Source organism: Vanellus vanellus (assembly GCF_965231255.1).
Source record: "Vanellus vanellus genome assembly, chromosome: 3".
In the NCBI taxonomy this organism is placed as follows: domain Eukaryota; kingdom Metazoa; phylum Chordata; class Aves; order Charadriiformes; family Charadriidae; genus Vanellus; species Vanellus vanellus.
This window is the reverse complement of record NC_138907.1, coordinates 106731592-106744455: the sequence shown is the minus strand read 5'-3', so window position 1 is coordinate 106744455 and position 12864 is coordinate 106731592. Positions and strand designations below refer to the sequence as shown.

Below are 12864 nucleotides of genomic sequence, written 5' to 3'. Positions count from 1 at the left end.
AGTAACACATTTCCAAGCACATGTTGGAGGAGACAAATATGTTGCCCTTATCCTACTCATGAGGAAGTTAACGCACTAAGAGGAGAAACTGTTTGCTCTGTATCACCTATCAGGTGAATGACTCAGCTGAGAAAAAAGCCTCTCATGAAGCATTTTCTTCTTCAGGATTCCAAAACATTTTTCAACCTTGGATATTATTTACTGTATCATCTACACATGGAAAAATTCAGTTGCAGAAAGACCACACAGTAATCATTGAGAGAACCCAGTCCCATATTTCTGCAGTCGGTGAAGCCCGTTGGATTGTAACAGGTTGGGCCGTGCAATAGTTCTGAAAATGCTATCAAGTTCCTGCACAACTCCCAACAGTACCTACATGACCTACATGTAGAAATTTATCTATTTCCATAATTTAGCCGATTATTCAGCAAAAATACATTCCTCAGACATACTGTTGCTTAGATTTAAATATAAAAACATATTTCTGTTTTTCAGGTAAACAGACACATCAGATAAACAAGAAAAGTCACGAAATAAAACTTCCAGAAAGGAATGATTAATATATAAACAAAAAAAACCCCAAACCTATACTTCTTAAACAAAATACTTGATACAGACTTTATCATTTCTGGTAAGTTCCTTATCCTTAAGTGAAATGTACATACTAATCCAGCTGAAGACTCAGGCCACACAGCATATGCACATTCTTGACCAACCAAACACAAAAATCACATGTAGTTATACCCTGTTTGATGTCTTCTCGAGTTTGTAACACAGAAAAATAATTCATTTACCTGAAGGTGTAGAATGTGTATTGACACTGCTCTTCCTGAATAATTGCTACTTGGTTAAGAGTTTGTATATTAAATTTTAACCCAGCGCATATGGACACAGGTAAGGCTTTATTTCCTATTCTTCACAGGAAGGATATCTGTAATCCAGTAGTGAAACAGCGACGTGACTATCTTGGTATAATCTGAAACAAAGAAAACACATTCCTCCTGAAATACCTCTTTGACATTTCTGAACCTTAATGAAAAATACTTGTGTGAGCATCTGTTTCCATTCGATATTAGCATTTCAATAAAACCAATGCAGATATCGGAGCTTGAAAACTAATACATATGAATTTCTAGATAAACAGGTGCACCTAGAAACCCCAGTTGAGAATGAGTTGTCTTGCACAGACAGCTATATTAAAGCCTCAAAATGCCATGGCTTCTGTCTTAATTCAGAGATTACCTACGTGACTTTATGTATTTTTAACAACAGGACTTTCTACAGTACTTATCACATAATATCACATTTAAGATGATGCTAATATAGCTTCCATGTTTCATTTCCTTTTTTTTTAAATGTTCATTAAAAAAAAAAAAGGTTAAATTTAATCATTTTAGGGCCTCTGTGTATCTAGTGTGTGTACTATTGGAGCACAGCAGTAACTGCATACTTCTGGTCTGCAAAGTGTACCTTCCCCATCCCCCACAACAGAGACATAAATAAAAGACAAATCTCCAAAAAAAGGCAGTTAAAAGAAGTTTCTAGCTTTTCTGCAAGTGATAATTTCCTAGGCAACAAGGGAAGAGTATATTTGAGACTTGATACTAACCAACAAAGGGAAAATGTTAATAGATAATGGAATGAAGTTGATGAGTAGAAGCTGAATGAGTTCATAAATTAGGAGATAATGACTTTTTTTTTTTTTAATTAGGCGATCACCTATGCTTTAATAATTGATGCGAAATGGGAATTGAGTAGCCCTCATTTCAAAAGCTACAGTTTCCAGTCAGCAAATGGAGCTGGAGCTTCCAGTCACAGCTCTTCTCCTTTGCCCACTGCACTGTACAGCATCACGAAGGTGTCTGGCTTCCTTTTGCAAATGGCCACTGACTTTCTGACAGAGATCAGCCAAGCCCCCATCATGAGAAAAGTATGTCTATTTGACTTCCAAACATTCTCTTTCCTGAATTTATAGAAGGCTTTAGGTAGAGGTGAGTACTTTTTGTTAAAGACTACCAAATAAATGGAAATAGTAATTGGATATTGTGTTATTTTTTACAGTCTGAGAACCATGACAGTTTAAATAGTCAGGCTCAAACAAAAACTTGACCAACCTCAACTTCGCATCATTGCTGAAGTACAAAGTCAAAGGTAACTTGAGGGAGTAACTTGAAGCACAAAGTACAAGGTAAGTTGATGGAGGACGACAACCAGATAGAACAACCAGTATCTCTTGACCACAGAGATTTTCTTGTTCAAATATGTTTTCTCATTTAAATGAAGAGTTAAATATAATACCTTAATGTTGATGATTTTTCTGGTTCAATCCTTTAGCAATCCTCTTCCTGCAAAATTTTTCAGACTCTAACACCAACCTTGTTAGACCTTTCTTTGATATGACTGCGAATATTGGGATCTAAGAGCTTAAGATAAAACAGAAGCATTTTTCTTCATTGTTTTTTTTTTCTTTTAGTTGAACCATGATTCCCAATCTGAATAACACGCTAAGAGGTGAGAAGGAAATACCAAAACATGGTCTTGAACCAGTGTTTGTCAATTTGTGGTCTGCAGAACTTGGGCAGTCCATGGCTTTACTCTAAAAGGTTTGTAAAAAGTTACTACAAAAAGCAAATTTATCATCTACTGATGATAAATAAACTTGCCAAATGGGACCTGGTAGCCCCTGGGGAAAATTAGCTTAAACCATAACATATATATCTATGAGGAAATAAAAGATATAATGGTATTTTTACTTTATAAAATTTATTAATGGAAAATGTGCACTTATACGAAAGAGATGGATTGCTTCTCTTTTTTTTTCCTAGTCTTTCCTTCCTTAAGTTAAAGAGAAAACTGAACAAAACATAGCACCCATTATTACTCCTTTGATGCTGGCATCTTAAGTAAAATCATAACCACGGGAAAAAGGGTTAACATATTGCTTCTTGAACTACAGGGAATAAAACAGGTTCATTTTGTAAAAATAATACACTTTGCTAAAATTAAGAAAAATTGTTTTCTTTTCATCATGTTGATAAGAAATGACCTTTTCTTCTAGTACACCACGCCCCAGTAAAAACAAACAAAACAAAAAAGGCAAGATAATCAGACAAACTTGTAATAAAAATGAGATTATTATGATGTACTGTATATTTTTATCTTCATAAACAGCCCTAACCTGTATTTCTATAACAAGAACTTGAATTTGCTGAGACAACAAGTTTTTGTAATAACTCTTAACTTTTATCACCTGTTCATTGGGAATAAAATCTAAAATTAAAAAAAAAACCTGGGCAAGATGACATATTTTTGAGCCAAAAGTAGGAAAAAAGTATAATTAAAAGCCTAATTCAAGGTAAAATTTCAGACCACTGTCTTCTCATTCACTGAAATTCCTGAATTACAAATAGAATGTAATGTTAAACTCTGCTGAGGCAAATTATTATCTAAAAGGTGCTTAATTATCCTTTAATAATTTATAATAATGTATTTTCCTCTTTCTTTTGCTGTTGTACCTCATGAATATTAAATCAACTACTATGGCTGCACCACCGTGAACTTGGAATGAGATTAGAATTGAGCCTAGAGTGACAACAGTTACTAGGAAAAAAAATCAACTGGAAGAGTAAACAATTTCAGGCTGTATCAGCAGAAACATAAATGAATTTTAAAAAACACTCAAAAAACTGTATTCTGCTTTTTCAAGTGACAAAAAAAAAAAAACATCAGAAAATTAGGGTGGTTGCATGGTTTTGTTTCTAATTTATTACTGTTTTCTTTTCTCTCTTCAGTTTGACATTTCTGCTATACAAAAGTAAACAGAGCAGCTTGCCTCAAGCTGAAAAAAACAACAGAATTCCTACTGTATTGAGCAGAATTTGGATAACACCTGTAAGGAATATCTTGAATGTGGTCACTTCAACAGTTCCATTTTGATTTAATTGACAGAAGCTGAATTAGGTCATTTAATAAAGGGCCAATACCATTACCTCTACTCCTTCTGAGTCCTACTTAGTTTGCAAATGTGTATTACATCCAATGAGACTACCTGATTATAATTAAGAACACAGAATCTAGGCTTGAAATTAATTATTGCGTACACACAAGGATTTTGTTCCATGTATATGTGGATACTTCAGAACTATCAGAACCTTAAGGGTTGTCATACTCCATATCTACACTTTAAAGAATACATATCTACTTCTTTAAGAGTGTCCTCTTCAAAATCTATCCACTATGAACTCTACAGGCAGGAATTCTCTCTTTTCTGTGTTTTTACAATGCACTGCATGCAGTAGTCAAGACTGGAACCTTTAGCCACTATCCTGCTGTAAATTATTTAATGATGTTACAAGCAGTAGTCTCTTCTTGGAATGTTATTGTTAAGCCTCTGATGGCTATGATCTTATTTACTATGGTACCACACTACTACCAGCTCAGTTGTTATTCTTCAAAAGACTTTGAACACTATCTAAAATGGTTGAGATTAATCTTGTGCCATAGCGAGTGCTCTCAACTGATTAAATTCTTTGGGAAGCAAGAAAATTCAGCACATCTTGTAGATTTGGCTGATGCTGCAACAAAAGTACTAATGACAAGAAACAATGACTGTTTAAATGAAGACTACTTGGAAAATGAATTATTATACCATCTACTGACTACATGCTGATCCCACATTCACTTGAGGAACCATTAACTGTCCAAGAAGAAATTCTACTAAAATTATAGGGGTCATAATAGAGAACAAAAGGAGCAGGAATTAAATCAGTCTTGTGCCTCAAGGATGATAAGATTTAGTAACATAATAATTTTTCTTGTTATGAATGACTTTATAATATCATTTATTATAAAGACTGACTTTACTTTTTTACATAATTAACAGCAATATTTAGAAAATGAAACCAGACATTTATATTTAAACAAAAACAAAGCTGTAAATCAAACTTTGGCATGCAGAATCTATGTGTTAAAAAAGCCACATAGGTGACCAAGAAGAAATGAAATAATGGGCTTTGTTAATTCTTATGAATGTAAATTTAATCCTTAACTGGATGAGTGAAATCTCCAAGACAAACAAGTTAATTCCCATGATTTAGAAAGTCTACAAAGAGAATGTATTAAAAATATGCTTTAAACATGATTAAATCTTAAAACAGTTAAGATTTAAAAAATATTGTTTTAAGAACCTGAATCATCTTGTACTTGGTAGTTTCTGCAAAGTATGAGAAGTTTCTGTATTGATTGCAACCAAACAATAAACAGGGAAAATCACTGTATTTTTGGTGGGAATTACGCTTTCAAATTTTCTATAAGCTTATCTTTACCACTATATAATTATTTAGAGCTTCCTAATGAAAAAAAAAAAACCACCTGTGACAAACCTGAGTTTTAATCCACACAAAAATCAGTGAATGAACATGAGTGAATGGTACCTACCAGGAGGCATCATGGATTGTTCTTGGAACTGTTTCAAAGCATCCTTCAATCTCTCAATATCCTGTAGCAATACAAGGGATTTCAGCTGATGTAGAAGAGTAACATCTGAGGAAGAGATGGTGCGAGATTCAAGATAATGCAAAAGCTCTTGGGTAGTTGCTGAATTTACAGCAGAATCCGTGCATTCTGATTTCTCTGGAAAAACAATTGGAATACCTCATTAAAAATACTCAGAGAGCATAGAGAATTTTCCTAATTATACTTTTTTTTTTTAAAGACAGCATCTTCCTTTTTAGTACAACTTACAACCAAGTATCAGGTACTAAAAAGCAGCTTGCTCCTCCTATTTTTTTTTGTAAATATTAAAACAATGGTAAGAGGAGAAAGTATCAAATTAAAAAAATAAAAAAGAAAATAAGATTTATAGTGACAGGAATGCAAGAAGTATCTCAATTTTCAAGATTAGCACAAGGAGAAGGTGTGATGAAGGAACTGTACTCTGGCCAAAGCACTGCGTTTTTGCTTCCTACACACTATGTATTACAAAAATACAACACAAGTGGAGATGGGGGAACAACTGTATGGAACTACTGCTGGAACTACTGCAAAGCACTTCTGGAGGCATCCAGTTATCTTGTTATTGTACTTTTACATTTTTATATAAATGGCAGATATTACAGCATGCAAGACAGCAGAGAAGGACATACATCATTTCTACAGTACTAAAGCATAAATTCATTCTTCCATTCCAGTAACAATGTATGGTCCGTCCCTTTAATCAGACTCCCTTTAATTCTTCTGTTTTTTACCAGCAACCCAACTGAGAAGAACAGATTTTTTCCGATTCAGCTTTCTGACATAAGTATAATCCAATGCGACCATTTGAAAATGCTGCTAAAAGCAATGGCTTCCAATTTTATCTGAAAAAATTAGGGAGTGTTAAAGTCACTCAACTAGAAAAGGCAAACAGCATAATGTCAGATCTATATATAAATTGGCATTTGCCTAACAAGAATGTTAGTCACACTCTGATTTATGGATGTGACATCTTATCTGCAGATGAACTTCCTTTTACCTGAGAATTTCTCTCTGTGGATTCTAAGGTGGCTGGGAATCAACTGGCTCAACCCTCTGATCTGCAGGTCAGACACCAGAGCCAATCAGTCTGTCAACCAGTGCTAAAACTTGAACTTGACTTCGGGGAAAGCTGGAAGCTCAGCGCTTTTTCTTAAAATTCAACATGCAACACAGCTGCGGACAGTTGACCAGGTTTCTGTTCTGGGTCATGTACTAACAGCAGCACCGTTAACTGAGTTTGCGATCTTGCTCAGTTACTCTGAAGTTTCACTACAGCAACTGAATGTAGTTTAGCTGGCATTTACTTAGCCATACACTGAAGTAGTAAAATTCTTATTTTTGGTGATGGAAATACTTGAGCCAGAAAGGAGGATGGATTTCGAACGCTAGGTTTAGTGTGAAGACCTGACACAGCAGAAAAATTGTAACAGTAAGCAAAGAAAATTCTATGTATAAATCTTGAAAAAAAAATTAACATGAAATCCCTGATGTCATCTTAACAGGGTTTTTAAAGTAATTCTGTAGTCTAAAGATGAATTTTATGGGACTAGGAGCTGACAGCTCTGACTTAAGATGGACTCACACAGGTAGGTAAGCTGATTAATATTCTTCATTCAGCTCCACAAAGACATTCAAGACTGTGCACTTTGAAAAAATTTCAGTGCTTTTTTCCAGTTTTACAAGACAGTTATCATTTTAAAGCTATGTTCTAAGCTGAGCAACTAATGAACACACCAGCTTGCCTTTAAGAAAACATATTTAATTCTAGATGATACCAACATAACCTGGTGTATGTACACATAAGTACTATAGTACTTACCACTGAAGCTTCATTATTTTTGAAAGACATTTATGACGTAAGCACCATACGAGCAGCTTTTTAGGAAGGCAACAGAGGAAACATACAGTAGGAATTTCACAGATTTTAGTGGCCAGATGAACATTCAATAGGCATTAGGGATAATATCCATGCAATCCTTTTTAAAGTGCTATGGAATGTGCATTGAGCAACAGTTCACATTCACGTTTTTTACAAGTTCTTTATGCCAATTCACTTGCCCAGTGCCAACAATATCTTCCCCTTTCCTCTTGGATGCTGTCTGTCTAGATTTCCTTAAGAGATTACAAATAAATCTCTTCCTGAGAAGGATAACTTTCTGAAACGTAGGTTGGTTCAGAGATAGTAAGCATAAAAGTCATTTAGGATAGCAATTATTGCCGTCATTTGAAGCTCTCTGAAAGCAAGTAATCCTTCTGGATGTTTGCTTGTAGAATAATGAAGAATTTGGTCCATTTTAACCACTACATTTACACCAAGTTCATTGGAATGTTTAAAAAAGGAGCAAGGAATATTATGTATATTTTCAAAGTCACAGAAACAAAGAGATTAAGACCACAATTTTTTATATTGATCTGGATTCATGTACACACCAGAAAATGGGACAAATACTAAGTACCCACATGTCTGACTGAGTTTAAGAGACACACTTCTCTAGTAGTTTTGACCCATTCTACAGCAATAATAAGTGCACATCTATTTTCCCTTATGTGGTAATACTCATGAAATAAAGGAAAAAGCATAGTACATACTGTCAGCGAAATAAATTTGTTGTGTTGCCTGCAGGAAGTCCACAATGCTATCTGCCTTTTCATCTATGTCTTTTAAGCCTGCTGCTTCTTCTCTGTTGTTTTTGTCAGGCTGATATGTAAAATCCACACCGGTATTTTTTGTTACCAAGCCAGCTGCTCTCATTTTTTCTTTCTGTCGCTTCTTTTTCATTTTCCTCTTTTTGTTTTTGCTTATTTTGGGACTGTCTATCTGCTGCAGCTGTAAATTATCTTGAACAAGAGTCTCTTGCATTCCAGATTCTGTTTGTTCTCCATGTAAATTATTAGAGTTTTGCAAACTGCTCTTTTGTTTCTTCCTCCGAATGCGCTTTCTCTTCGTTTGTCCTTGATATTCCTCCTCTGCAGATTCAAAAGAGACATGATAGTTGTAAATACAAAGATCGGTAATAAGCATTTGAGAACTGCATACAATGAAATATTACTCCCTTCAAATTATTGGATGTCTGAGTGGCTCTAACCTTACTTTAATGTTTAGAATGCCTTTCAGTACTACAATGTCAAAGCCAACTTTTCTGAACGCACTGAGTTAGAAGACAAGTTCTTTTCCCTTCTGCTTTCAATAAAAAACTGTACCCTCCTTCGTGCTACATACTTTACATGACGTTTACTTTCTTAATATGGTTCTGCACAGAGAGTGAGGTCAAAAGAATCACCAGGACAAAAAACAGTAAGGGCAGGCTGGGGGACAGGAGATGAGAGAGCTCCCCCAAGAGCCCCACACGACCAGTTGGTAGACTTGACCAAGGACGAAAGAAGAATGCATGTAATTCACAATAAAAGATTATGGTGTTTATATCGATGATATCCATCCACGATAGTGCTGTGCCTTAAAAACACCAGGCATCTGTTTCTGATTCTTCTACCTTCTCCTCCTTAAACATCCTCCTCCTTTGGGATATCTTACTGCTAGCTCAGCTTTGGACATCAACTTTATAGGGAAAGCATGCAAGGCATCAGTGACCTTGGCAAGTAATCTCTGATCTCTTTAACAGCCTGTCTTGGTTCTGTCATTCCCTTGCTGCATTATTATTTCCTTACTAGCTAATTCTTCAAAAGGCTCAAATGTCAAGGGAAAGAAGTCCCTCTTGCTCTCCGAGACAGCTTTCATGCTTCTTTACTCAGATCTTATCCCTGTACATGAATTCAGAGTTCTGAAGTCATCTTTGACCCTGAACTGACTACCTCTCCCACACGCTCACTTCTGAGTGTAATCCCTCCTGGCACTGGCAAGGGAAGACTGCCAGAATCCATCTTCCCTTTGACTGTGCTGCTGCTTAAGTCCATATTCATGCCTGTAACAATTCCTGTCTAATTAACTGAAATTCCCTCTTTCATGGTCTAATAAAATCCTCACATGTTTAAACATCACGCAGTGCAGAACGCCAGTGTTCTTCAAATGTCTTGCTCTAGAAAGTTAAGCCATTTATCCTTCCCTCAACCTCTGCCCGCATTTTTCTAAATTCCTCACAGTGCACGGACAGCAGTGCTCTTATTTACCTGGTTTTACACCATTCCAAGAATCTTTGCTGGTGTAATGCAGGAGAGACACCTGAAGCCCAACACTTGTTTCCAAATTATCTGCACAGTCTCCTGAACTGCCTCTGACTTTCTCAGCTTGTTTGGCTTTCTCATCACTCCTCCCCCTACCAGTCTGCCTCTATTTTCTCCATGGTTGGAGGCCCTCTCTTTCATTTCTGTTTCTTTTTCTGTCGTGAACTCTGTCAGCTCTGAGCCACTTTCTCTCTTTAAATATCACTACAAGACTTTTAGTTCTTTAGCTGACAGATGACTCACTGTGAAGCAATTTTCCATACTTTCTATGAAGAAGGCTGCATAAAAATAAATTTGCTGTATTGTAATTGAACACCACAGCATGTTAAAGACACACCAAACGTCACCTTGTACCCACAGTGTGGAATGTTCTGCACGCATGATATTTGAGCTAAATATCTTTATACATGATTTGGACATATGGGATGTGGGAAAAATAACGTCTGCGTTGTCCTGTAGGAATAAAATACCAGAACTGAAGGCAAATATGAATGGTGAAAGATGCTATAAACAAAACATCAATGTTTCATCTTAAGATCTAATTTGGGTTTTCATGGGAGTATTTGTGTTACCATAGGTGAATTTCACTGTAAACATAGATACATTGTTCCATAAAATTTCTCAGCCCTCTGTTAACCTGAACCACACTGTTTGCTAATAAAGCTACTCTGATCTGTGCTCTCAGCAAAGTGGCCCAACATGCTCTTTAACCACCCAAGAATCACTAAATCTCAGCAAAACTACAGTACGTTATGCAGCCAAGCACCCTCAATTGGTTTGACGCCACTTGAAAAAAATGGTGCAGAAGGCAGAACAGGGCTTCAGATAATTGATGTTTTGAGTCAAATCTAAAAGTTTGCTTATCCTTGGTAGCTCAGGACAGCAGAAAGTCTGAAGAGACCAGGGCGAAGCTGTCAAAATGCAGAATGAATACAGTCTTCCCATGTGTATGTTATTAAGATAAATACCCAACTGAAAGGAAATCAGAACTATGCTGATTTTCCTCCAACACAGAAAAATCAAACACAAGACTTTACCTAATTCTCTTAAACTGGCAGTCCTCTAGCAGTTTTTGTCATTCTTTGCCCTGTATTTTAATATCTCTTTAGTATCTACTGCTCCATGTGTGGGAGCTACTAGTGATTCAACATCAGGAAGAGATGTAATTAGATGTTGAAAAATGCAAAGCAATGCACACAAAAGGGATTAATTTGAACAACTCACTGGTAGGGTTAGAGTGAACTGTTACCAGCTCAGGAAAAACAAAGCAAAAGCCAGACCTGTGCATCAGTATGGAAAGCTCAATGAAAACATTTGCTCAGTGGGTACCAGTGATCAAAACAGCATACACCTTGTTTGCATACATAAGAGAGAGGATGGAAAATAACAGGAAAAATATTCCAAAGCTATTATACAAATCTGTTGTTCTCTTCAAGCTTGTAACGCTATGTTTCCTAGCGTAATCCCAGCACAGTAAGATTTTGGCAAACAAGAGGAGGATGCTCACAGAAGTTACCAGAGAAAGAAACTCCAAAAAGATTTGTATGACTTGACTTGAGAGAAAGAATAATGAAATGGCCTCTGTTTCTGCCTCCTCATGCAAGAAGAAGGTGACATCTAATTAATCTGAGCAGTTTCACAAGCAAATAGCAGAATGTAAATACTTGTTTTACAAATGGTACAGCTTATTGAATTCACATGTGCGTGGTATGCACAGGAGCCAAGAGCTCAATGGGATTCAAGAACTGGTTGTTTATATAGCCGGCAAGGCTACCTGATTATAACAGCTATGCTAAAATATAAATAAGGGTTGTACAAGAAATACAAACCATAATGTTTAGGTCACAGCCCACACAATGATATTAAATAAAATGTTCAGTGGGATTCACCTCCCACAACTTTAGCTGTCTGAAGAGAAAATACTTAGTGCATACTTAGACTTACGCTCCCTCTGATAAACCAAGAGATGGCAGCATCTTCAGAAAGCAATTTACCTTATCCTAAACCAGCTGTGATGGAAATGCACCCTGAAAGTCCTTCTCTCTCTCTCTCCCCATCCATTAATTACAAAGGAAATGTGGACAATGAATTTGGATGGACTAGATGCTTGCAACAACTGAGAAGAATTAGTCTCTTTTACAAAAATTAAAGGTGCCGAGGAAGGAGCTTCTTAATATGAGCCTGTTCATCAGACTGATTTTTACTAATTAACAAACTCCAGTGTTTTATAAAAAAGACCCCTTTTGACTGATACTTCTTTCAGTATATCAATAGAAAAAGGAAGACTAGGGAAAATGTAGGCCCACTGGTGAATGAGACAGGTGCCCTAGTGGTGGAGGACGCAGAGAAGGCAGAGTTACTGAATGCCTTCTTTTCTTCGGTCTTCACTGCTAAAGCTGTCCCTCATGAATCCCATAGTTTGAAGGCAAGGAGGAAGGTCTGGAGAGAGGACGATTTTCCCTCAGTTGAGGAGGACCGACCGTGTCAGAGACCACTTGGCCAAGCTGGACATTCATAAGTCCATGGGCCCTGACGGGATGCACCTGTGAGTGCTGAGAGAGCTGGCGGATGTTATTGCTAGACCACTCTCCATCGTCTTTGAACGGCCATGGAGAACAGGAGAGGTGCCTGAGGACTGGAGGAAGGCTGACATCACTCTGATCTTCAAAAAAGGCAAGAAGGAGGACCCAGGGAACTACAGACCAGTTAGTCTCACCTCTGTCCCTGGGAAGGTAATGGAGCGACTCATTCTGGATGTCATCTCCAAACACGTTGAGGAACAAGAGGTTATTGAAAGTGGTCAACATGGCTTTACCAAGGGTAAATCATGCTTGACCAATCTGATAGCTTTCTATGATATTATAACTGTTTGGTTGGATGAGGGGAGAGCCGTAGATGTCATCTACCTTGACTTTAGCAAGGCTTTTGACACTGTCTTCCATAACATCCTCATTAGGAAGCTGAGGAAGTGTGGGCTAGATGAGGTGACAGTGAGGTGAATTGAGAGTTAGCTGCGGAACAGAACAAAGAGGGTTGTGATCAGCTGCACAGAGTCTAGTTGGAGGCCTGTAACCAGTAGTGTCCCCCAGGGGTCAATACTTGGTCCAATCTTGTTTAATATATTCATTAATGACCTGGATGAGGGGGCAGAGTGTATCCTCAGCAAGTTTG

General features: G+C 36.9%; 1 protein-coding gene across 3 annotated transcripts in view; it reads right to left on the bottom strand.

Moving 5' to 3' along the window:
- Positions 1 to 836: 836 nt before the first annotated feature.
- Positions 837 to 12864, bottom strand: part of ERICH1 (glutamate rich 1) — a 78094-nt gene continuing 66066 nt past the window's right edge. For 2 of the 3 annotated variants that reach the window (XM_082481455.1, XM_082481456.1), the window contains 3 exons: positions 8104 to 8481; positions 5437 to 5631; positions 837 to 976 (listed from right to left, as the gene is read on the bottom strand). In XM_082481455.1, the coding sequence (XP_082337581.1) occupies positions 903 to 976; positions 5437 to 5631; positions 8104 to 8481 (647 nt within the window). In that variant the 3' untranslated portion in view covers positions 837 to 902. The remainder of the gene's footprint in view (positions 977 to 5436; positions 5632 to 8103; positions 8482 to 12864) is intronic. The other variant, XM_082481457.1, reaches the window with a different exon arrangement.